General features: G+C 37.3%; 1 protein-coding gene across 6 annotated transcripts in view; it reads right to left on the minus strand.

Annotated features, from left to right (window-relative positions):
• LOC119787675 (ephrin type-B receptor 3-like) overlaps positions 1-23,236 on the minus strand; it is a 66,454-nt gene extending 43,218 nt beyond the window's left edge. For 4 of the 6 annotated variants that reach the window (XM_038291660.1, XM_038291658.1, XM_038291657.1 and 1 more), the window contains exon 1: positions 22,529-23,233. In XM_038291660.1, coding sequence (XP_038147588.1) covers positions 22,529-22,586 — 58 coding nt within the window. In that variant the 5' untranslated portion in view covers positions 22,587-23,233. Of the gene's footprint in view, positions 1-22,528 lie in introns of all 6 variants that reach the window. The other 2 variants (XM_038291659.1, XM_038291655.1) reach the window with 2 other exon arrangements.
• Positions 23,237-26,985: the final 3,749 nt, after the last annotated feature.

Here is a 26,985-nt window from a genome sequence, read left to right on the forward strand (position 1 = left end):
CTGTGAAAGCTGTACTTAATTTGCCCTGATAGTACAGTAGAATGTGAACATCGATTTATCTTTCAAATGATGTGTTTCATAACTGGATGACAAGGACAATACACTTCCCTTCTCTCTTTTATGCCTTTATCTATCTATCTTTTGTCAGACATGTTCCAGCTTGTGATTTTTTGGGTTTCAGTCATTTAAAAGTTTTGTGAAACAACCCAGTGGATTTACAACTGTGGAACGGTGGCCATTTATTCTTGTATGGCATCTGAACTACTTCTGCTCCAGATTTTGCTGAATTCTCCCTGAAATAAAGATTGCTTGGTGCTTATGTTGCTTTAACCTAGGAGAAAAAATTACTTTTAAACTCAAGTAATGGATTATAATGATAAAGCGCAAATCAAGCTGGAGAGAAGAAATCTACTTAATTCTGGATTCATGAGGTGAGACGGGTTTTTAGCCTCTCATTATGTCAGAATTACGAAGTTATCTGTTTTGTTATATTGAAATATCGAATTAAATATCTAAAATAAATGGGTACCTTTCATTATAATGTACCAAGTTCTGGTTCGTTGCACCTTAGGTTCGCAAAGTCATTGTGGAAAGACATGTTCCTCATTTTGAAATGATTACTTTAAGGACATAAAGTCTGCCTGTGTTTAACCACCCCAGGAAATGGGCACAACACCAGATTTCTGTAGAGCCATGGATTGTTTATATCACCCAACATGGAAAGTATTGCCTCAAACTTTTCCATAAATGAAACTTTTTTTTTTTTGCTTTAAACTCACATTCATCCAGGAAAGCCTTTGCTTATTTTCCCTCTGACTTTTACAACATTTTATAATTTAGTCCAAGGTCTTTTTTTCTAATTCCAATAAAACTAAACCTCAATTGCCAACAGTAAACTTTGTTAAAAGGAGACATAAAGCTTATAAATTGAATGTATACGAGCATGCAGCATCATCCTAATCTATGAGCGCCTTTGCGTGAGATGCCTAGATGGAATCATTCAATTTCCTGGCTGATGACTCAGCCAACCACGACTGAAAAATGCAAACAAGCAAGTGAGTAGCAGGTTCGGTTTTACCTTGAAGATCTGCATATGGAAATACCAACCTCATTGTCAAGCTTTGTGGGTGTTTGTGTGTATGAAGCAATTTGTCTGTTTCTGTTTGTGTGTAGTAGTCCAATATAGGGGGGTTGGTTTCACTCCAGTTGTTGATTTTTTTCAGTTCTGTCTCCCTGGAGGAGAATCACTGCAGGGAATATCTATCTAAAACACAATATAGCTAAAAATAGATAAATGGAAAGCAAACACAGTCACACTAATAGACCTCAATACACAAAGGTACTGATTTTAAGCTTTTAGGTAAAAAGGAACTCTCAACACATCAAACTAACAAGCAACTGAGACGACTCTACTTTCTTAACCCTTTCACCATCTTAACCTTTTACACCGATTTAGATACATGTTTCATAAAAGCATTCTTTTGTTTTTAAAAGTGAAATAGCTTTGCTTGGGGGAAATTTATCCCAGATGAAACAGCAAGATAACAAAAGTAAAGCTTTAAATTGAACTAATTTATAAAAACATTATACAAGAAGGTCATTTGATAAAGGATATATCCAAAATCTTAGAAGCTTGTAGAAGCTATGTAGCCTAAAAATCCATAGACTATTAAAATGGATGAATGGACAGACGGATGGAATATTGTGAGCATTACTGAACAAATAAAATTCAAAATTTTTTGATAGGATAAGAACTATCTGAGGCACTACTAAGAATAATAAAAACCATGTGCCTAAAATGTAAAAAAAAAATTAAAAAGGAAAGACGATTATTTAATCAGTCCTAATACCATTTTACTTAGACAGCAGTCTTGTTCAAAATACGTCATGATCAAATACTAACTTATACACTATATTGCCAAAAGTATTTGCTCACCTGCCTTGACTCACATATGAGCTTAAGTGACATCCCGTTCCTAATCCATAGGGTTCAATATGACGTCGGTCCACCCTTTGCAGCTAGAACAGCTTCAACTCTTCTGGGAAGGCTGTCCACAAGGTTTAGGAGTGTGTTTATGGGAATTTTTGACCATTCTTCCAGAAGCGCATTTGTGAGGTCGCACACTGATGTTGGACGAGAAGGCCTGGCTCTCAGTCTCCGCTCTAATTCATCCCAAAGGTGTTCTATCGGGTTGAGGTCAGGACTCTGTGCAGGCCAGTCAAGTTCATCCACACCAGACTCTGTCATCCATGTCTTTATGGACCTTGCTTTGTGCACTGGTGCACAGTCATGTTGGAAGAGGAAGGGGCCAGCTCCAAACTGTTCCCACAAAGTTGGGAGCATGGAATTGTCCAAAATGTCTTGGTATGCTGAAGCATTCAGAGTTCCTTTCACTGGAACTAAGGGGCCAAGCCCAGCTCCTGAAAAACAACCCCACACCATAATCCCCCCTCCACCAAACTTTACACTTGGCACAATGCAGTCAGACAAGTACCGTTCTCCTGGCAACCGCCAAACCCAGACCCGTCCATCAGATTGCCAGATGGAGAAGCGCGATTCGTCACTCCAGAGAACGCGTCTCCACTGCTCTAGAGTCCAGTGGCGGCGTGCTTTACACCACCGCATCCGACGCTTTGCATTGCACTTGGTGATGTATGGCTTGGATGCAGCTGCTCGACCATGAAACCCATTCCATGAAGCTCTCTGCGCACTGTTCTTGAGCTAATCTGAAGGCCACATGAAGTTTGGAGGTCTGTAGTGATTGACTCTGCAGAAAGTTGGCGACCTCTTCGCACTATGCGCTTCAGCATCCGCTGACCCCGCTCCGTCAGTTTACGTGGCCTACCACTTCGTGGCTGAGTTGCTGTCGTTCCCAAACACTTCCATTTTCTTATAATACAGCTGACAGTTGACTGTGGAATATTTAGGAGCGAGGAAATTTCACGACTGGATTTGTTGCACAGGTGGCATCCTATCACAGTTCCACGCTGGAATTCACTGAGCTCCTGAGAGCGACCCATTCTTTCACAAATGTTTGTAAAACAGTCTGCATGCCTAGGTGCTTGAATTTATACACCTGTGGCCATGGAAGTGATTGGAACACCTGATTCCAATAATTTGGATGGGTGAGCAAATACTTTTGGCAATATAGTGTAGGTCAGTGCAGTGTGTCCATATACAATACTGTATGTTTGCTTGCACTTGCATATCAGTGTAAGTCTTTACCTCCCACCTCTACATCACATGGGGGGTCTAGGTATTAGTGGAGCAGCTAAACCCGTGACAGGTGAGTGTCACGTCCTCTTTCTAACACCCTCCAAGTCAAATTTAGAATATCATGTCAGTCGACAGGGGTTTTGTCAGGGCTCAATTTGGCCTGACACCTCAGCTTAATCTCTTCCGGCCCAGAGTGATGGAGATTCCGTGCCTTAGTCCATGAATGAAAACATGTTATTATCTATCCACTATAACTTCTCAAAGGAGACAAAGACATAAAAAATGTTTTCTCCCTGGCTGAAAGTGATTCCATGCCTAATACTAAAGGATATGGACAAAGAATGACTGCTGCAAAAACCAATACAGCATGTTTAAGTTTTAACGATGAGATATTAAGCAATATTTCTGTGAAAAGACCCCAGCCCCACTTCTGTACCACAATTAAGTGTTTAAACTGAAATAATTTTAATATTTCCTCTTTTTTTTTTTTTTACCTGACTTCTCAGTTTTTGATTCCCATCAAAATGCATTAATAGCTACAAGTTTCTAGCAGATATTGATAATGTTCACATAAATTGAATAAAATTCCACAGAGCACAATCCCTCACAGCAGAAATAGGTTAAACAGTCGTAGCCTACATTTTTTTGCACTGTATGCCCTTTGGATTTGGACATTAAGTGTATATATTTAAATATGTAAATTATGTAAATTACGTTCCTTTGCTTAGATTCTGAGTTTAATCGATAAAGAAGACAAATGAACTAAGAGAACCTGTATTTGTAGTTTTAAAAATGTCTCTACTTTTGTCCTGGGTTCTATTATGGAAAGAACAAGTAGGTTTGTGCAAAGATGATCTCGGTCTCTTGTTTTTATCACTTCCACACATAAACACCACAGTGTCAGTCAGAAAAAAAATCTCTTCTCTGAAAAGATTTTTGAAAAATTGTCAGCTGAACTAACTCCAAAACTCAAGTGTAAAAAGAAAAATTATAATGTTAATAATTAAACTTTTATAGAAGCTCTCATTAGTATAGGCAGATGTTAATAAAAACTTTTTGATTTTATTTTTCAAGTCATAAACTGTATTTTTACAAATTTGTCATCAGCTTCATATATTGTGATTTTTTATTTTCTTTATGCCTATATAATGAACCTGGTGGAACAATTTAATACATTCTAGTGCTTTAACAATGTTTGACATTAATCATCTTTCAGTGGATCTCTTACTGTTATAAATAATCTGATGCACTGAACAAATCATTACATGATCTAATTGAGTTAAGATTTGCATATAATGCAATATAAAAAAATGTGCCCCTTTAGTTAAGTCCAGATTAGAAGCTATTAAGCTAATGTAATCTTTAGCTTAAAGTTCTTCTCAGCAAAAAGTTACAGGCTAAAACCGACTGTATAGTGCATAAAGATTAGGGATTTTTGATATTGTCAAGATGAAGGCACACAAGTTATTTACACAAACAGCACTTTTAGCACTTTTTTCCAATATGTTAAGGCAGTGACATATGAAAAGATAAAAACATTGAGACACTTATCCCCAGCTTTGGGTATGGCTGTTGCAGATTTCCCAAATGCAATAGATGAGGAACACAAATAAGCAGAGGAATAAGAATAAATAAAAAAACAGAGAAGTTGAAAAAAAAAGAGTAAAATAGGCTTTTCTAAATAAAGGACGAAGGTGGAACAAAAGTGTAAAACCGAAGCGGTGGAATGAACAACAGGTGGGTGAGGTAACAAAGGAGAAAGAAGGAAGAGAGAACACAGAGGAAAGAAAAGGAAGGAGGTTGGAGAGCCTATACACAGTCTCTTATATTCCCACAGTTCCTGCACTCCCTTCCACCGCATTTCAGAGTGCTGACATGCATACGTAGGCTTTGGGAGATGTCCACAGTGCTCCCTGCATGCTTCTGTCTGGCTATGGTGTGCGCATTCAGCTGGCAGCCTGCTGGTAACTGTTTCTTCACATTACTTTACTGGAATTCAGGGTGCCATTGTCTGCATGACCACTGTCCTTTCCTCAGTTATTCACAATTATTCTTGCCTCTCTCCAGTTTTCTCTTTTTTTCCATCTTCTCCTGTGTTCCCTTGCTCCACTGCATCCATTCATAACAGCTCAACTGCTTTAATAAAAGACTGTTTGGAAGATGGAAGCACAGCCTCCCAGGCCAAACTAGAACATGAAGCTGATAGCACTAACTTGTCCTAGGGGATCTCCATATAAATTGCAATGGAAACGTTTCATGGCTGCTGAAAGCTGTGCTTGCATGTGTACGTGCACATCCACCCCTGTGAATCAGTATTTGCTTGGCTGAAAGCTGCTGATTACTGCATCTCAAAAGTAAAAGGAAACATAAACATGCAACTAATACGCAGTTTTTGTTTGAGAATCTCTTATGTGCCGCCTGCGCAGTTGGATTGTGTGAGTAGCTGCTGCAATTGTTTTAATAGCAGGTTTCAGACTGTTTTGTGTGTCAGCAAAGGCTGACTCAACAAACAAAACCCAAACAAAGAGTCACACACACTGATGCTATATACTTACATCATACAAAGTCATACACATTATACTCAATAAATACAAATAAAAAATGAGACATGTTATTAAGGCACAGACACACACACACACACACACACACACACACACACACACACACACACACACACACACACACACAAAGCCGACTTTTTCACACGGGATGTAGCCTAGAAAGAACTGGAAAAATCCATTGAATAAAAGCCAGAGATTTTTGAATAGCTGAACACCACAAGAAAGGGGGCTTAGGACAAAGCTTTGTCACTCTGTTTCTACAGATGGAGTCTTTCACAAACACATGGCTTTGACATTCTCTGACTCTCTCTTGGCATATTTCTGCCTCTGCATCCTCGACCATTGTTTCATTTAAATCATTCTCAGTTAACACAGCCATCTGCCAAAATATTGGATCACCTAACAGTGTACATCCAGGGCATTGTGCAATAATTCGGATAGATCTAATAAAAGATTGCAACTTCCTGTTCCTCCCGGAACAGCTGCCCCCTGCAACAGTAGCAAGGGGCAAAGCCCCGAGGTGGTCCATATTTCCACATGCCAGTGGCTTCTAATTACTTTGAGATAGTCAACATGAAATAATTTGACTGCTAAATAAAAAAAAATACATTGAGTTTTATCTGTTTAATTGTACAAACATTATAAGTTAAAGTCTAAGGTAGCATAGACCACTAAACTAAAATAAACCTTGTAAGAGCTTCCCAGTGGCTTAGTGAGTAAGCATGACTTAATGTTGCAGGATAATTATCAAGGCAATTCTCATTAATAGTTATTTTAATTTAGAGGTAAGCCATCTTTTATCTGTACCTCAAAAAGATTCCAGGTGGGAAATTTTTGCTGGTAAGTAATTATACTCCACCCTGTGATTACATAAATATTATCACAACCCATCTCTTTTGTCCTTTTTTTTTTTTCTTTAAAGAACGGATAAGAGGAACCAATGACGTGCAAACCCTGGCTGGCTGATTATTCTTACATCTTTTTAAGGCAATAGGATTGTCATTCCTTACTTGCTTTCTGTGCCATTAGCCTTTGAGACACCAAAAACAAAAGGGAGACTGGGGCACTTTGAGAAAAGAATGCAACCAGCCTGGTCAGTGTTCATAAACGCACACACCCATACCGTAACTGTATACGAGTGCCCTCTTTTTGTCTACCCCTGTTTATTATTTTATTAATAGGGCACACAGCAATGCAATGTAGCAGAAATATAATAAGGTACCAGTTTACTCTTCCACATTTGATCCTTTTTTAATCAGTAAAACTACAAAGGTAAACACATGGTTCTTTCCTTTCTCTTTCACAAATCCTTCCTCCCTTATCCTTCTGTTTCTCTTTGTTCCTACTTTTATAACTGGCTCTCCCTTTTACACATATGGCTACCGCTCCCATTTATCTCCATCATTTCTTTCCTCTTTGATGTGGGGTTCTTGGCTTTAAATAACTAACCACCTTTTAAACTTTTAACTGGAGTACCTAATGGTTTTGCCCTGCAAAACCTCTAGACTGGAGCTTCTTTTTGCACATGTTGGCAACCCAACATTTAATTTTTTCTTCTTCACATGAGCAACAGTTTAAATTCCATGACATAAACAGCTGTATGCTAAGTTTAAATTAAGAGTTTAGTATTTTAATATCACAGCAGGCTTTAAAACATAAGTTAGTGATCTAAAAAGTTTTTTTTTTTTTTTTTTTTACTCTTTTGCAACATAAATTTAAGGTAAACGGAGGAGAACTTAATGACTCTAAACATTTGTTCAACAGTACCTTTTTGTAAAGGTTGATTCTACTAATAATGTTGGGCCATTTTGAGTGGCTGTTGTGTATCACAGCATATCTTCTTCTCCTCTCCCTGCTGGGCGTCTGTCCTTAATCACTGTTGAGTTAATTAATCTCACACTTGGCTGCTGTAATGACTTGTTAGATGTTCTCTGTACAAATGGACCTTACCTCTTAAGCAGCTAAAATTACCTGTAAAGGACCAATTTGTAGGCAAATAGTTTTATGGACCATCAGTAAAATGTCCAGAAATTATTATGTCATTTAGAAACCTTTAGCAAATTTAAGCATAGCTTGAGCCTGCTTTCTCTGCATAGGAGGTGGGAATGGTGAGTACAAGCATTCCTGGAGTAATGTGTATTTTATGGGGGAAGAAAATATGTAAATAGTGTTATTTGAAATATTCAGAGAAAACAAGGTAACATATATCACAAATAAGAATGTGAATATGCAAATATTTTGAGTTAAAAACAGTTTAAAAAATAAGACAATATTTGGGGTTGTTTATATTTCAGCAATTTTTTCTTTCTTTTTTTCAGTTTTAAAGTTCATTATACTAAATAATCACATACATTTTCGAGGTGAAAATAATATACATTACTAGGAGCACACACTGGCAGAAATGCGGAAACCAGACTATAGTCCTGGCTATCCTACACTACCTGTTTTCAGTTCAGCTTTAGCTCGTCACTCCCATGGTTAGGGACTGGTGGGATCCCAAACCTTATTACATATTAATGTATTTAACCTATGGAGAAACCCCTCAGTAGATAGCCACAGCACAGAATGCTGGCTCTGAGCAATTAAAAGTAATTGACGGATGGACAGACAGAGATCCAAGGCTGTTGGGGTCCATATGGCAGGGGGCTTTCAGAGGCACATTGCAATTACATAAAGACCTCTGTGCATTGGCATGACACACAAGTCAGCCGCAGACAGCAACACAGGAGAGAGAAGGAATAAATCAAGCCGCAGTTAGTCTCTATCACAAAGACTGATATAGAAACACGTAGCATATATACACTTACATATGTCCAAGTGCATGGGAACAAAGACCTAAAATCCAGAGAATTCACACAGAGGGCTTATCAAGGCATATACAGAGGGTCTAACTTTATCATTATAGATTTTCAAATAGGGATGTCCAGCAATCCCAAGCCAAAAAACTACTATTTTCCTCATCTTTCATTAAAATGCATCTTCATGCATAAGTGTTGATCTCAATCCAAGATGCTAGGTGTTCATCAAAAAATGTAAGAACACAAGGATAATCTAAAAAAATAGTACGGCTGCAACTTAACACAATCACTAATAAAATATTCAAAATTTACATTGCATATATATATATATATATATATATATATATATATAGATATATCTCTATCTATCTATATATATAGATATATATACCGGTAGGTATAGATAAAGTTTAAGCCATCACCACTAATGTATAATTCAGTCTTCATTGATGTTTAACTATGTCTGGTAGTAAAGGGAGCAGAGTGTCACTAACTATCCCACACTATCTTTACATTTATCTAAAGTAGTGCTATCTTCAGAATTAATTAAATAGTTTTTCAGTATAAACTCATCCATGAGTATGTACTAAGATGGGTTTAGCTCAGTAGTGCCCTTTGCTGACAACCTGAGGGGGGGTACACCAGACTGAGGTAAAGGTTTGTTGATTCAAGTGGGGACAAGCAGAGTAAGTACAGCTCTTTCCACAGGGTGTGGATCAGCTTTGACCCAATAAGTCACTTAAACAGGCCAAGAATACAATCGTATCCTTGGAGATTTTAGTCTATATGTCTGACTCTGTACCACTGTTGATGGGACTTCAAAACCTCACCACACATGCCAAAACAAACAAAAAACAAAAAAACATACTACTGTAGCTATGGGGTTCATTATAGACTCAGTGTCATGTTATTGAAAAGTTATGTTTATAATCCATAAATGTATGAAGTAATAAATGGTGGTAATGTTAAAAGATGATTTAATTCAGACAAAACTTAAGTTTCTGAAAAAGAAAAAAAATACTTAGTTATTTAAATTCAGGCTGCTCTGCTCTTTTCTTGGGAAAAGGTGAAGAGTGACTCAAACAGATGGCAATGGAAATTGATTTTTTTTTTCTTCTAAGTGTGGCCTCATTATCCCATGTGGGGGCACTTTATCCAGTAGTACAGAAACACAACACCAGGCAGCATAAGTTGTGTAACGTCAAGGTCAAATTGGGTGTTACACTTTGGTGTTGCGCATCGACGAAATAGGGTTCTTAAAATTGTTTGGAAGCAGAGCCATTAGTGAGAGACTAATTGGGAGTTGGGGGTGGGGGGGGGTTCAGTATGGGTCGAAGCCAAGATTCATAAATAAGTAAGTGCAAGGGCAGCTTGGTCGCTTAATTAACAAAGCGTGAAAAAGGGTGTGAATCCCATGAGACCAACCCAATCTGGTTTAAGGATGGGCAATAGGCAGCAATACTGTCTGTCTTTGCGGGATTGATTGATGGCATGCTAAACTGAATTTCTAATTATCACCACCCTTTTAGTTCCTGAACCCCTAAGGATTTTCAAAGGCAAAAAGTGTCAAATAAGACAGTGCTTTTGTATACCTGCGTCTGACGCTGTAGCCATAAACACTACCGGTAACTTACACCCAACCCCCCCTACCCACACACCACACACATTACACCTTCCTATGTTTGCTCAAACATTCCCATCTGGCCTGGGGTTATCTGACCCCTGTTTGTGTTCTTGCGTGCACTTTCATGTGCTTTTCGATTGTTTTCATACTCTAAGTCGCTTGGCTCAATATTTAAAACCAAGACCTCCATGCAACTCACACTTAGAAACCCTTCGCCACCTAAAGCAACATCTTAAGTTACAGCCAACCGAGACGCATCTACTTGTTGTCTCTTTTGCAACCGTTTCCACCACACTAATCTTTCACATTGTCCAAACTGACAGGTAAGGAATGCATTTTTTTAAATAAAAAAGACCAGGGTGACAATGACAAGTTGAAATAAAAGCACACACCAAACCTGTCATGTAAGTATCGCTCTTTGAACCTCCTTTCCTTTTGTTTCCATTTCCTGTATACTGAGCACCATTTGGCTTTCGTAAGATAAAGGATACAATTGCAGTCAATAGACTGCGTGGAAATTATATATACATATTCCATAGCTTTGAGCTGCTAGCTTTCCTCTCCAGACATAAAACAGGCAGATGTGTACTGACACTGAGGATCTAATTATGTACTACACTACAACAATAGCACCTGCCTGCAAGCAGTTTACTGTCAGGGTTGGTATTTTAACATAGACAGAGGAAGGAATCGTGTGGATCAATCAGAACTGACAGTTTAAGAAAGTCTTCTCACTTGAGAAATGTCTATGAGATCTCTTTAAACTTTAACCTAATAATCGACATTTTGCCTAAGTTCTAGACTATTTAAAAGATTACTATCTGGAAAAGCCTATATATTTTCTGGTAACAAATGTCATTATTATGTTCACTAATGCCTAAAATTTCACAAACATTTCACTACCATTTACCATTGAACTCTTTGGCAAAGAGGAAAAGTGTGCCCTCTTGCTCTTTCTGCCTTATTTTCAGCTTATACGTTTTGCCTCATCGGTCTATCCCTTGTTCTGTCTCAAAACTGTGACGGACAAGAAACCTTTGGTAGTTTTGACATCTCTCATGCACCACAATATATTAAAATAAGGTCTAGCTCTGTACCACCCTGCAAGGATTAAAAAAGTATAGAGGATGAATGGATTGCTGAAAGAACCACAACTTCTGTATATACTGGATCAAAGCCTGCACCAATTATTTCTTAACACCATAATTGTGAAAGATATAGACAGCTTTTAGGAGTCAGTAAAAGGCATTGATGGAGAACAGTGAATCTTACATTTTAAATCCTACCACATGGCAGGTAGCTTCATTATGTCAAAGCAAAAGTTAAGACACCTGCGTCGGTATTAAGCTGTGGAGCAGTTCCTTTGCTCAAAAAAGATCTTACAACCTCAGCCTTCAAAATTCTTTATATAGCTTTCTTATTTTTCTAACTATATTTTCCTAACTATTTTTGCTAACTATTTACTCCTCTCTCACCTTCTCTTATACACTCAACTCAAAAGTTTGCTCAAAAAAGTGTTTTGAGATCTAAAAATCCATTTCAAGTCACTAAGTTTTCCTCTCTGTATAGGCTCATGCATATGCACACGTCCACTAAAGGCGCTTAAAAAAAAAAAAAAACCTTTTTGACTTTGAGTCCGAGTGTAGATGTGGAGCATGTAGAGAGCTGGAACGACCGCACACATCACTGGGTTGGCCAAATCAGAAGTTGACACTCAATGAAAGGGTGGATTACTAAAGAGGTCACAAACATTTTTAAAGCTGCTATTGAGTTCAGACGTTGCTACAATCTTCAGAAATATCCTGTATGATCTTCTTTAATCTAAACTCTCTCTTTCAGGCTACACTTTTACATACACACTGCTACTTAACTCACATTTATGTGAAACAAAGGCAAATAGAAAACGAGAGGGTCTTTGAACTACCAAGATGTTTCAAACCCCTTCATCCTCTCTCAATCTTCAAGCTCCATTGCTGCTCTGGCAAGGCAGGGGAAAAGAGCCTGATCGATTGGGTCTGACAGAAGTAAAAAGAATGGAGCCAGCTGATTGATTCATTAGCAGAGCGCTAAACGACTGTGGATATACATTCTGGCCCTAAAAAAAGTGTGCAAGGGTAAGCATTTGGAAGGGGTCTGAATGCATGTGTACTGTCTGGAGGTAATTTGTGCATACATTGGTGTGGATGAGATGAGCAGTTACGCATCTGTTAATATTCGTTTGTTTTAGGCATGCCTTCAGGAGCTATAGGAGGTCAGAACGGACTTCCATGGGACATAAAAGGGGTTAAGAGGAGCTGTTTATGGTCTGACCTGAAAAAGAGGCAGGGGGTAAATCGATATATGCCAGCATTATCACTTGGCCTAATGTATTTTATGTCTAAAAAAAAAAAACTGGAGCAAAGATATATCACATCTTAGAAAAATAGTGACACAGTGAAAAAAAAATCTAAATACTAAAGATGCATGAGTTACAAATTGTTTATAAAATTCAAATACATTTTTTAAATTATTACAGTATTTGTATATCGCCCCCCTGAGGTATATATTTCATTGCAATTACAGCATCCTGTCTTCTAAGGTATGCAGTTGTTCTTCAAAACGTCGTTAAGGCTCAGTTGGTTTGGATGAAGAACCTATTTGTAGATTTTTCTGTCGAGTTTTAGGTTTAGTATAATTTTGACTTAATCTTTCCATTCTACACCTGGATGTATTCTTGGGTGGGTATCTTGCTAAAAGGTAAACACACCACCCTTTTTTGAAATATTTTGAAAAAAAAAATGAAAAAAATAAAATAGTTGAATGTTAGGAATACTACAAGGCAATGGGAAACTCCTAATTCAGTTGTTGATAGAAAACAGTCTTTTAACAGCTCTGAACCCATATAACACTGATGGCAAATCCTTTCGACCTGTTTCTGCAGCTGAAAACAGACTATATGGCTTTAGTCTGGTATTTACAACCAAGACAAAAGGAGAGGTGCTGGTATCCAGGATAAAAAGCAACACCTCCACATTTGCTGCATTGCCCTTGTTAAATGCTTTCCTTCTAAAAAAGGTGCTGTGCTCTTCTTTACACTGTCCTTAAAGCAGTACATATGCTAAAACCATAAAATTACTTTGTTTCTTAGTAAATACTTGAAAAACAGTTGCATATAACAGATCTTGACACCTCTGAAATTTGCCAAGATTCAGCTGAGCAGAGAGGTGTGTTTGGGGTGTGCTGGATAATTCAGATGATAAAGGGAAAAAACAAGTAAAAAAAAATTAATAAATAAAAAGTAACAGAATTGTTTTGCTGGAAAGGGGGCATTTCTCTTCCCTGAAGGTCTTTTAAAGTACAGATGAAGCGCAAGTGAAAAGTGAATTTGACACTGAAGATAAGAAGTATGGCAGAACCTGGTGTAATAAAAATAGAGATAGCCTTTAATGTCTCTCAGTTGGGGAAATCGGGTGTACCAGCAGAAAAGTGACAGGCAAGTTGGAGCTTGCAGATTCACACTAACAAAAAATACTAAGAATAAGAGATGGTACAGTAGGGTGAAATTTACCACAAGAATATAATACAGCCTGAGTCATTAAAATCACATAGATTAAAAAAATCTACTTTGAGGGGAAATATGCTCCCTCTGGAGTTGTCATCAATCAGTTGTTTTCAGAGATTTTACTTTGAAGTAGTAACAATTTCACAGAGGATGAATTTAGAATAATTGAGAGTTGATAAAAGGTGCTTCTCGGTTTTTTTTAAAAGAAGAAGGTCTGGTGCAAGGCCAGATACTTCAAAATGTCTCATTATTTCCCACCCAGCAACGGTAAAATTAAACTAAAAGCTCTCGCTTTTCTCTGCTCTATTTCCTTTGCTTGTCTTTCCTTAAATTTAACAACACCAGAAAAGGCTGAAACCAGGTAATGCAGTCTTTCCTGTCCTGCCCCCCCTCCCCTAGAGGCTCACTGTTTTACAGCTGTGTCCACTCTCCACACAGATGTAACAGGCCCTTTTTAAAGAAAAATATCAAAGATTTCTTTCTGCTTCGTTGGCAGAAATTTGTTACAAGAGTTGGAGGCTCGTAAAGAAACGGTAGGAGGAGAAACTGAGCTGGAAAAGCTGCTCCAAGAAGAAATCTACTCTTTTGAGCTCCACCCTTTGAGTCTGTGTCACACAGCCTAATAGCTGTCATGTGTCTGTTCTCGGCAACATGCAAAACCTTCATCTGCAGGCTGGAAGCGATGCTAAAGAGAAGTCCAGCACACATCCATAACATGGCGCTGTGGTTGTGCTTTGAGCTTTCTCCAATTGTAAAAATTTTAACAGTATAAAGTGCCGAGCAAGAATTCATACCCCTTCAACATTTTATTATAGCTGGCATTCATTAAGAAATATGAGAGATGTATACATATTCAGTCCCCTCCCTATGATGCCTGAGAAATAACAGTGCAACCAATGTCCTTCAGAATTCAACTAATCAGTAAATAGATCCTTCCTCTTGCGGACTTTAATTTATTACCTACAGCTGTTCTCTGAAGACCGCAGAGCCTTGCAAGAAAAAATTACGGAACAAGGAGCATTAATGAGACCAAGCAACACAGTAGACTCCGTAGATTGAAAAATGTTCAATCAGGGTTAAATTATGAAACAATATCACAAGGATATCACCTCATACACACAATCTGCATGGTGAAACCTAGTGATGGTAGCGTTATTATGAGGGGAGCCTTTGCTTTAATGGCTACAGGGAAGCTGGTCAGTAACAAAAAAAAGACATTTGAAAATTTCCTTTCACTTCATAATCATAAACAACATTCTGTTGTTCAATCGTATAAAATACTGATTAAATATATTACATTTTGTGGTTGTAAGGTAATAAAAATGTGGAAAAGTCTGAGTAGTATGCATATTTTTTCTTGTACTTGCCAATAGTTTGTGGTAAGCTGCACAGTCATTTCAATAGTCTTTCAATAGTATTTCTATTCACAGCTGAAACTGCATGAACCCCTGGGGAGACTGATTGTTTTATGACTGTTGTTGAAGATCAAGGATTGCCAAGTGACGTAAAGTTCGCCTAAAAATAATCCATGCTGGGATCCAGTCATGGCCTGTGGGCTGAGGTCATGGGGCGTGGGTTTGGTGTGGGTACACGTCTCAGCAGGTACTAACTCACTAATAATCTGGACAGTTTGACACATGGTAATCTCAGCTGGACTTCATGAGCATCCGGTGCAGACAGGGGCTATAAAACATAAACTCTGCCGGCCATTTATATTGTGCTGAACATTTCACCAGTATTTTGAAAGCCATTTATATATATTTCGGTGAGAACCTAAAGAAAGGATCTTGTCTAAATTAGCCACATATTTTATTTTACACACTCAAGAAGGACCTTTTAAAAGTTTATATAAAAAAAAAAAAAAAAAACCTACACAGCTACAGTGTGTAGCATTATGGGGGAAAAGTCAAATACTTTAATATTTTTTCCCACACGCACCAAGTATAAACACATGTGAGAAATGCAATTCCTAAAATGTTTTTTTTTTTCAAACCAATTCTGCATGGATTATCTACAGCTGTAAAAAAAAGTTACTGATTTTATCTAAAACAGATTTTTTTTATATAAATGCCAAGATGGTATATATATCCATCTCTTTGTGCAGTTATCATATTACAAATTTTTTTAATCCTCCTCACTTGACACTCAGACACACTGCAACCCCAATGATACACACACACACACAGATAAAAACACTCTCCTATCTACATAACCCGTCCAATAAACACAGTCTGTTTAGACGTACCACCCATCTTGCTCTCCCTGCAATCTCTCCCTGGCTCTCTTTCACTCCTCATGTCTGTGTCTCTCTTTTTCTGTCTCAGTCGTTCTGCTTGACTGCCTGCAAACAGCAGCGGTGTGTATGTGTGGGTGAGTGGGTGAGTGAGTGACTGTGTGCGTGCGTGGTGGGCAGGCCCAGAGATTCACCCACCCACCCCCCCTTCGCTTGCTCTCAACAGTGGGTGTCAAAGACGTGCCATCCCACAAGGCCCCTCTGTTGAATGCCAGGATAGACTTCCCAAACAAATGTCACACAAATGAAGCGGCCATAAAAACTGTATACATACTAAGAAATTTTTAGTGCTTCAAGAGGAAATTCTGTTTAGGAAGTCACTCTCATACAGCTGATGCCTCTTTAAACTACTGAGAGTGAATATATACATAGTGACAAGTGGAATAAAGCTATAGTTTCAGGAAGCTATAAATGACAAATCTAGCTGTAATTAGGTTTGTCAAGGTTTAATCACAGTAAAAGATAAGTTTTAAATAGATCAGGGATGAATCCGTCCATTTAAGCAGACAACTGGTTTAATGATTAGTGGAAAGACTCATTACAATATACAGGAGTATGAATGGTAATAAGATAAACCAAATTATTACCTAAAAAAATACTCTGCTGTTATAGGAACATAAGGTTTACTTTTAAGTCTCTAAAAATGCAAAAATAAACTACTTTAAAAAAGGCATGGGATTTAATCTGACAGCATGATTACTATTAAAAGTTTTAAAATTTTTACAGAATGCTCAAAAGAAGAAATAAGAAAGAATCTGTTTAATTATCCCACGCCAACAATAATTATTAAGACTACTAATAGCATGAATATAAATTATATTACAGTCATTTAATCTACATAATTGATTTATTTCTATTTAGATTTTAATATATTAATTTAAGCAAAAGTTAAAAAATAAAACTTACATATTTTATGGCACAAATTTCACAGCGTATAACTTGTTGCTCTTTATAAAGTAACACAATTGTAGCAACCTGGTAATAAGTGACTAATTAGTTTGTCTATCCGCTGAGTTTGCCAGATAGTTCTGGACTGGTTAACAGACCTGCTAACACAGTCAATTTTGAAGTGTTAAATTAAGACTTTAAAAGTGCATTTAGTCCCACTCGGAATTAGAACTCTAGTGTATATTTTTACTCCATTTGTTTTGTGATAATTCTATAAGAGTCAATGTACACTGCATATTTAATTGACTGTGTTCCTGTATCTCGTTAACTTTCATCTTTTGTCTTTTTTTTCTTTTTTCCTTTTTCTTCTTCTGTCTTTCTGCTCTATTTACATTGCAGTGTCCATATAAGCTGTAAAACTCCCTGCATAATTATAATAAAGCAATTTATATGCATGAAACAAGTGGAGCAATATGGCAATTGCCTTATTGCTACACTTGTGAAAGTAAAATCTGTTGGGCTCTTTTTGGCATCAAGACATTTATTCTTATTGCCACATTGCCAGACAGGACACTGTTAAAAAAAAAAAAAACTTTAAAGCCTGTTTTCCTGTATTTAGAGGAACTACCCTTCTTCACAATCTAAAATATCCTCAAGCAGCCATATGTTCCGGACTTGTAAGTGAACAAAAAGTGGAAGAGGACTCTTTCAGCAAATTAACTAGGAGTGTGTACAAAAACTTGAGGTATTAGGTAACACTATTACCTATGGCACATGCAAGATGGAAAATTCTATCACTAAGACTTAATGCTTTATCAGCCAAAAAATTATTGAGTCAGAATTTTAGTTAGTTTTGTTTTAAAGCTGTAAAAGTAAGCTCAACTTTTTTTTCCTCACTGCCTACTCTCCTTGCCCTTTCTTTGACATCCTTTCCTGGGTGCATGGATGCCCATCGATGGTGGTGACAGATTAGTTACATATAAAATTCAAATGTAAAGAAATTGCCATTAAGGTCATGAACAACCGGTAGTTTATCTTACGTGCTCCCCACACACCTTCTGGTTCCAGAAAGTCTGTCAACTCTGCTGCTAATCTACAAGCCTATGACCCAAATCTGCCCAACAAACCCCGCCGTCACCACAGTGCTTCTCCCGCAGAACCCCGCCCCAGCTCCTCGAAATGTCATCATGCACTCCTCCATTTTCCCCCAGAATGCCCCATACGCCAATCTGAATCTAAGTCAAAGTGCATCTGTTCAACATGGCGTCAGCCTAAAGCATATGACCCAACGACTGGCTCCAATCCCTTTCCGAGGTCAGTTTGATGAGATACTGACGAGGATGACAGACTGGCACAGTTGTTGTCTCTCATGTCTTTTTTTTCTCTCTTTCATTTAGGCTTTCAATCTAATGAAATAAATAGATATCGGTATAACAGTACCGGTAAGTGTCTTGTTTCTAAGGTGATTATTTGAAATGTACAATATGGACTCTTGTGAGTACTTGTAAGTAGCTTCGGTGTGTAAAAAAGATAATGTAAAACAAACAAAAAGGCTACAAACTGCATGGCTAAAAGAGTTTCATGATACAGAAAGAAAGAAAGAAAGAAAGAAAGAAAGAAAGAAAGAAAGAAAGAAAGAAAGAAAGAAAGAAAGAAAGAAAGAAAGAAAGAAAGAAAGAAAGAAAGAAAGAAAGAAAGAAAGAAAGAAAGAAAGAAAGAAAGAAAGAAAGAAAGAAAGAAAGAAAGAAAGAAAGAAAAAGTTTAATTAAATTTTATTTTTAAAGGTAAATAAAATACAAATTGGATAAGGAGATTGGATTAATCTTTTTTAGGTTTAAATAAACTTATTTTATTTAAATAAGATAGATAGATAGATAGATAGATAGATAGATAGATAGATAGATAGATAGATAGATAGATAGATAGATAGATAGATAGATAGATAGATAGATAGATAGATAGATAGATAGATAGATAGATAGATAGATAGATAGATAGATAGATCACTTTAAGTGGTCTTAATGATTTGCCTTTTATTTTGCAAATTTACTTGCATGTCTCTTTAGCTCAGTTCAACTCTGCCTTTGAATGGCCTGTGTAATAGCCACCACAGAGTCACTAATACTTCTCTTTGTTACTTCAACAGGGACCCTAAACACATTTGTTAAGTCATTTGCCTCTGAATGTCATGTAAAGGAGCTCCTGGAGAAAAGTTTGACACAGCGGTTTCCCCCTGCGAGTCACGCTGAGGGCCCACACAGCCTGGTCCTGTCTTTATAACCATGGAGGCCTTATGGCAAAGCGAGCGCGCTGGACAACTGACCCCCCCACCGGCCATTTATTCACTTTATTACAAAGGTTAATTGTTCTTCAACGAGAAGCGGAGGAATGAAATCATCTAGCGGGACTTGATTTGACGTTTTAGAGCTTAATATGAAAACTTTTTTTTGTGTTTTAAAGACCATATATATATATATATATATATATATATATATATATATATATATATATATATATATATATATATATATATATATATATATATATATATATATATATATATATATATAATGAAATACATTCTACAATTTATGTAACTTTATAATCGTCCTTGTTTACTTTAGATTGAGGAATCCAGGGAGACATCCCTTGGCAGAAGATGCGAGAGAAAAACCTACAAGAAGGGTTCGATGAGAAACATGCCAATTGAAAACAGGCACAGGAAAAACTCCTGTGGAGGTGTGATCTCACCCACATTAAAACATAAACGCGCGCAACAAATGGCCAGCTTCTGCGTAATCATGCCACGAAATAAGCAGCCATAAACAGAACGGGGAAATCCTGAGTTACGATTTAAGAGTCGTTTCTCTTTTGCGTAGATATAAAAAAATGCAAAATTTAAGTTTTCATAGCTTATTTACAAGCGAAGGCGGACGGAATACGCACACACTGGGAGATATGTTTTTTAATCTGAAATATAACCATACGTGCATAAAGATACATGTAAAGCATAACTTAAGCATCCATGGCTTTGATGTGAAACGGGTGAATTAAGTGGAGCAGGAGCAAAGTGTCCTGAGTATAATTAAGTTCTGGTTATTACATTCTCTTTTCACCTTTCTACTCCTTCCATCACATGTAATTTACACCGAATGGTAAGTAAACCGCCTCTGCAACCACAGCGGACTGTCATCGAAGCAATTTGTCTCCTCAGCTTTCCAGCAGCTGAAGGTTCAACAAGCCAAGGCCGCATGCATGCAGCAATGACCCACCGAGGAATACCCTGACATTAATGGGCATCGCAACGAGCCATGTCGCACTTTAATCAGAGCAAAAGCGGCTTAAATTTATAATAATCTAATTGAAACGCAAAAAACAAAAAAAAAAACAGTAAGTTTAAAACAAAAAGCTAATTTATTTTCTTAATAAATGGCTTGGTTTTTCACCAGAGAGTAAGATTAGATTGAAAAACAGAAAATAATAATAGGGAAAAAAAGCATTTATTTTATTAGCTTTTTTTTATAGGCAGTCACTTTTAACAGAGACTTCTGGATTGGATAATTGTATAATTAAAAATAAATATAACAGACTTCCTTTTTAATCTAATTTCCTTTAACGAATGATAGATTACTGAGAAGCAAAAGGGAAACAACATTTCGTTAGAATAATTTTCTGAAGAAGCCGGAGGAGACCCGCCTCTCTCCCGGGTCAGACTTCCCTGCTCAGTCTGCCTGTTTCCCTCCACCTAACAGTGACCATGATGAGCCACAAACAGCTTCCAGCAGCGGGACCTGAATTATCATATTGTCTTTAAACTCTTAACAACATCCTAAACCCGGTCAATTTATGATGTTTATTATGCAGGAAGTGGAATGCATGAAATAAAAGGAGCCCAGTGAGACGCACCGCGCACCAAACCAAGTTTATTCCTGTTATTCCCTCCATGCCTGCTGTATTCAACTTTCCTGCTCCCAAGGAATTCACTCATCCGTTCAGGCCATGTGTTTTAAGTCAGCGGTTCCCTATTGGGGTCCGGTGACCGGCAGGGGTCACTGAGAAGGAGCCAGGGGGTCGCAGGGAAAATAATCACCAACTTTCGGCTAAGGGGAAGTTTGATGATCCAATATAACCCATCTGAGTCAGTTTCTTTGTAGATCCGCTCATGGCAGGCTGCATACGAAATCAAATTATTTTTTTTCTCTTTCCCTTTTTTATTTATTTATGTTTTTTTTTTTTTTTTTTTGAAATTGTGTCTGGTTATAGCAAATCAAGGGAATGTGTAGAACAAAAATCCTCAAAATTTTCTTAAAACCATTCATTTCATTGTGTGAGAAGTTTTATTGGAACATTTTTTCTTCTTTTTTTTTTTTGGTCTTAATTTTCAAAACTGCGTCAGACTGTACGTCAATCCTGCTTCTGATTAAGTGACTGCTTCTGATTTATTTGACTGAAAGTGCAGTTATAAAAGACACGCTTCAGAAAGCTGTGCGCTCAGACAGAAAAACATATATATGTATATATATATATATATATATATATATATATATATATATATATATATATATATATATATATATATATATATATATATATATATATATATATATATATATATATATATATATATATATATATATGTTAAGCGCTCACTGAACCAGTGGCCCACTGTCCCAGTTTCATGCTGGCATCGGGAGCCAGTGGGCTCCAAACATTCACAGTTCAGGCTCCAGGCCCCTACTGACTGTCATCTCAACCATATTTCAAATGCAGCATGAGGAAAAAGCACAGAAAAGGCTAAACAACAGAGGGACATAGGAGAAATATACGCTCAAAGGAACGAAATCATGTATTTCCCATTGATTTTATGCACAAAAAAAGTCAGTGCATAAAATCAGATGGTCGCTCTACTGAAGCCAATTGCTGTAAATAACCTATCAATAGTGTTATACGTAAAAACGAACAAATAAGATATCAGTTATTAGAAATAGTCATTCTAGGGGTATGTTTTTTTTTCATGTTAGAAAATTGGAAAACTTTTCAAATGAGTGGCAGCACACAAACACACTTTTTTTCTTCCTCCTTACTTTTCTTTCTCTTTTTAACACCACTTGGACTGATATGCAGTCAGGGTGTCAAAAGACCACACAAACAAGCCTAAAATACACGCAGGCGACCTGAAGGAAAAGTGTCGGTGGGGGGCAGGCTTGTGGTGGAGAGGGCGCCGCCACTCCCCGATGAGACCTGCTGTGTGGAGCTCATTTTTCTTGAAGTGGCGAAAAAGGTCCCGCAAATTCACTGTTTGGTGTTAATGAATAGAGAATACACATCTTTTTTTACATGAACGCATGAGATTTGCTTTGCGCATTGATAACTGTGTATGGAAACCTGCGCCGGTGCGTAAAACCCTAACATCTCACATATATAGTCCAATTAAAATGTATGCTTTTGTTTTGATTCTCATTGAAACCAGGGGGGCGGAATGGGAATATGGACTAAAATAAGCTTTCGGGCTCTTGAAATCTGAGTGGAGAATAAAATGCGCTCAGGGGCGAGCCTGCGACGCACAGCAACACCAACAGTAGAGGGAAAAAATACAGATATTTTACCTTCAACGGCGTAGACCACAGACACCAAGAGGCTGCATAAAAGCAGAAAGTAATCCATTGTCACAAAGTGGTCAACTTGGACATGAAAACAGAGCCGCGGCTGAGAAGAGTGGCGCTGGAAAACAATCCCCGGTCCAAAGCTCCACGCACCCCTCGTCCCGTCCTAGTCACAGCTGCTGCGTCAGGGCTCCAGAATCAGTGGTATCCCCATTCAACAAAACGCACAGGGGTGAGAGTTCACGGGATTTATTTACCACCCTCCGAATTAATGTGTAAAAATTAAAGTCCTTCACGCCTTTTTGTTATTTTCACTGATCCTCAAAGCGCCGTATTAAACCAGAGAGGAGGCAGGCAGCGGGTGCGTCCCTTCCCTGCGCACTGAGCAAATGGGAGAGCAGGTAGTCCAGTCCTCGGTCACCATCCAGACAACATTCCCGATTGGATTTTTGCTACAAAACAACCTGCCCTGGGATATTCCCCGATACTTTTGTCAGCAGTTCAGAGCAGATGAGTCAGAACCATGCCTAGTGGTCCCATTTCAGCATGTGCGCGCTCACGTGCGTCCGTGACCCAAAGGTATTCCTGTAAAGAAAACAGCCGCGCGGTTCACAGATATTTATTCCCTGAGCGAACCTCTCCACTCCTGGCTGCTCCGTTAAACCGTCTGTGTCTCTCGGATCGTGCACAGGAATGAAGCTCCAGAGAGGGGTGGAATAAGGAGTGAGAGGAGAGAGAGAGAGAGAGAGAGAGAGAGAGAGGAAGCAGACACCAAACGGGCACACAGGGAAGGAGGAGGGGTTCCAATGGAAGCAGCTGCGCTCAAAAAAAAATGCCCACCTATAAATTCATTTAGGTGACAAACATTTTGTTCTAAAAAAACACAAGAATGAATTTATTTGTTACACTGTCTGTCTCCTTCAAGTTATCTCTCACTGCACCATAGAAATCAATCTCCTCCTCACTTCTTATTATTTAATGTATTACTTCTTTAAAAATGTGGGTATTTTTCTTTTCTTTTATTCAAGTGTTTATGGCAGTTTTATCCACCTTAAAGCTAATTTTGCTCTTTCTCCTGTATGTACAGTGGGTGAATTTGGCTGTTGCTCTACAGTAATGGACACACAGCGCCCCCCTGTGGCTGCTCTCTTTTCAATTGAAACCTCCTGCTTATTTGCTTCAATCAAACAACTTTTATTCTCCATTTACAAGTTTTTCGGGACACCGACCTGACACTATAATGTAATGAATGAAAAAACATCTAAGAATTATTTGACTATGTATATATATATATATATATATATATATATATATATATATATATATATATATATATATATATATATATATATATATATATATATATATATATATATATATTATTTTTTTTTTTTTAAGTTGCAACTACTTATAGCAAAGTGTGTTGCCTGAAAAAGCCAAACCTATAAGACTGCACCAGTACACTTTACTGTGTATAATTCCATAGGACATTCACCTATCACCAGGATAAATGTTTATTTTTTCACGTCAGTGGATAAGATGAAGAAAGGGAGGCATCTGTCACGACCTACCACCAGCCTGTTTTACAGCCTTTCCCCTTTCATTGTCCCTTCAGTTTTAAACACTTGTAGTCTTATTGATTCACATTGTGAAACAAACAGCTGTCAGCAACGGTTTAAAAATCGACCCAAGCTTATGCAAAACATCAACAATGTCAGTTCTTTCCTTTTTTTGTTTAGTAGATTTAGATTTTTGTAATAACTGAGATGGTCTTCAAGAAAAGGCAGTGATTCAAAAATGTGCTTACAGAACGCCTCATCCAAATGACCAGGGATGGTTTTAAAAAAATGTTACATTGTACATCATTGCCTTGTACATTTTCTTTTTTGTTTTATTTTACCGAGTGCCTATATATTTAATTAACTTTAACATTGCATAAGGTAGGGTTTGAAAAAGCCAGCATTACTGAGCTGCCTTGAAACTGACTATGAATTATGATGAAAGCTTGTTTTTATACACTGTTCAATTTTGGGGGGAAAAAACAAACAAAAAAAATCTGTACATGCATGTAAGATATTTACTGTTAAATTTGATTTAAAAGTTTTAGTTTTGCTCTAGTTGTAAAGAACAGACCTTATGCTACAGTGGATGTTATGTTCAGTTCTATGCCAAGAAAATTGTTAATTTAAAATGCTGATTTAAAGAAAACATGGGCTTCAGTTTGACTGTATGAAAAAAACTATTTTTTACAAATTCGGATCCATTCAGGTAGGAAAATAGTATTTAAAAGCAGTTTTGTTATTTCCTATACAATGGTACATAATGATGCTGGTTTTTTTGTTTTTTTATATTTATTTTTTTATCTAAATTTCTTCTTCATATAAAAAAACTTGTAGTTTTTTATATGGAAAATATTGAGTTGTTAGACAATAATCAGTTATATTTTACAATCATATTTGTTAGGAAAAAAAATACAAAAGTACAATCCTACTCTGAAATTTTTTTTAATGTTACTTTGTTTAAAACATGCATTTTATGAAGTATTAAAAAAAGTATTGCATTCTATTCATTTTTGGTACACATATTCCCAAAAGTAGCAAAGTAATTGCAATACCAAAACAGTAGAAGGATAAAAATAAGCCTTCATCATTATAAATAACCTAAAAAAGCTAATCAATTTGAGCGTTGAGTTAAATGTTCATCTTGAAGCAGGGATTATTCTAGATGAAGTTTATTATTGTAAACCAGCAATAAATACATTTTATATCCAACATAATTAAACACAACTATCTAAAAATCTTTGATTATGATCCAAATAATGAATTCCAAACATTTCTATACTTTAAATATAATCAGCAATAAATATTCCCAGATGCATATGTATAAATACAATTTCTTGTATTTCTTTCTCCATGAAAGTCTAATTTATGTATCATAAATAATTTGCAAATATCAAAAACTGTATTTTAGTATCTGATTTTTTTTCTTTTTAGATAAAAAATACCCTATAGTCTATATCACCAGCAGGGTGACCTAAACGAATATTTTCCTATATGTTGCCAAAACTACAAAAGCCTAGACTCAACTTTGCCGCTATTAAATGGCAACCAGGCGCGCTGTAAGTTATGGCTGCCACCTTCTTAACCTCAGTTTGCTTCCTGCTTTACCTAGAGGAAATATAGAGTAACTCTGTAAAGAGATTACAACTTTTTTACTTCATTTACTTCTTTTTTTCTCATACTGAACCAATCTATATTAAATATGAAGATCAGAAACCAAAAATTATTGTGTAATCCACCTTCTCATAAATATAAAGAATGGATGGATCAAAATTGTAAATTTGTGCTTGGAGTAAACCAACAAGTGAAGAGCGTTTTTGTTTTTTCCACCAACTAAAATGTCTTTGTTAATATTTAATCAAGATCTTGTACTTTAAAGTTATAATGTGGCTGTGTAAACTTAGGATGACTTAAGTCTTTGTACACTACAGAGTTTATTGTTTGGTTTTTCCTGCAGAGTCTTCTTAGTAAAGGTAACAGCAAAACTATAGGCCTGTTTTTGTGTAGTGGCTGAATTTTATGGCTTCAGGCCATCTGTGTTCTCCATACACACAGATGGCTTATTTTTGGGAATGTCGCATTGATGTTTTCTGCCTGGACACCCTGCATAGCCATTACCCTCTTCCACACTATGCCTTTATTTTGAAGATTTCTTTTACCTTTACTCTGTAATTCAGCCCCCATGAGGAAACATGATATTTTAACCGCTTTTGGGTGCAAACTCCATGAAACCAAATTGTGGACATTGATTTTGTCCCAAAGCAGTGTTTGATCTGGTTTGAAGTCCGTAATTTGTTTCAAATGCGGGCTAAAACAAATGCATATAAACACGTACTGCACACAGACACAAGGAAATTGTCCGCTAAGTGCTCCTGAGAGCGTCCCAGCAGCACCTGGCACACATTAGAAACCCAATAAGCAAAGTGGCAGACATTTTACTGCCATATGGAAATTTCTCAAGCTTGCACCTACTGAGCTCTTGCCAGACCCTTGCTAACCTCATCCATCCTTCCTCCCACTCATCTCATGCCAGGATATCAGTGTCTCTACTTTCTCTCACACAAAAACACAAGACACAAGACCTTGTCTGACGCACACCAAACTTCTCTTTCGATTCCTCCCCTTCGAATCACATGCCTGGATGCATACACAAACACACACTCACACAATCACCCCGTTTAATGTGTCTAAAACTCCTGCAGACTCCACACCCCTCACACACAGGCACACGCACCCTGTGGCTCTCATGTCTGTGTTTGCTCTAATAGCAGCACTAATGTGAACTGAGTGTGAGAGGATCGCTTTACGGTGGCAATATTAAGCGGACAGAAAGATCTTGGTTCTGTTTTAAGTGTATTTGATGTGTGTGTGTGTGTGTCGAGGGTTGAATATATGCTAGTG

The sequence above is a fragment of the Cyprinodon tularosa genome, unplaced genomic scaffold (genome assembly GCF_016077235.1).
Source record: "Cyprinodon tularosa strain WSP-4 unplaced genomic scaffold, ASM1607723v1 ctg30, whole genome shotgun sequence".
Classification (NCBI taxonomy): domain Eukaryota; kingdom Metazoa; phylum Chordata; class Actinopteri; order Cyprinodontiformes; family Cyprinodontidae; genus Cyprinodon; species Cyprinodon tularosa.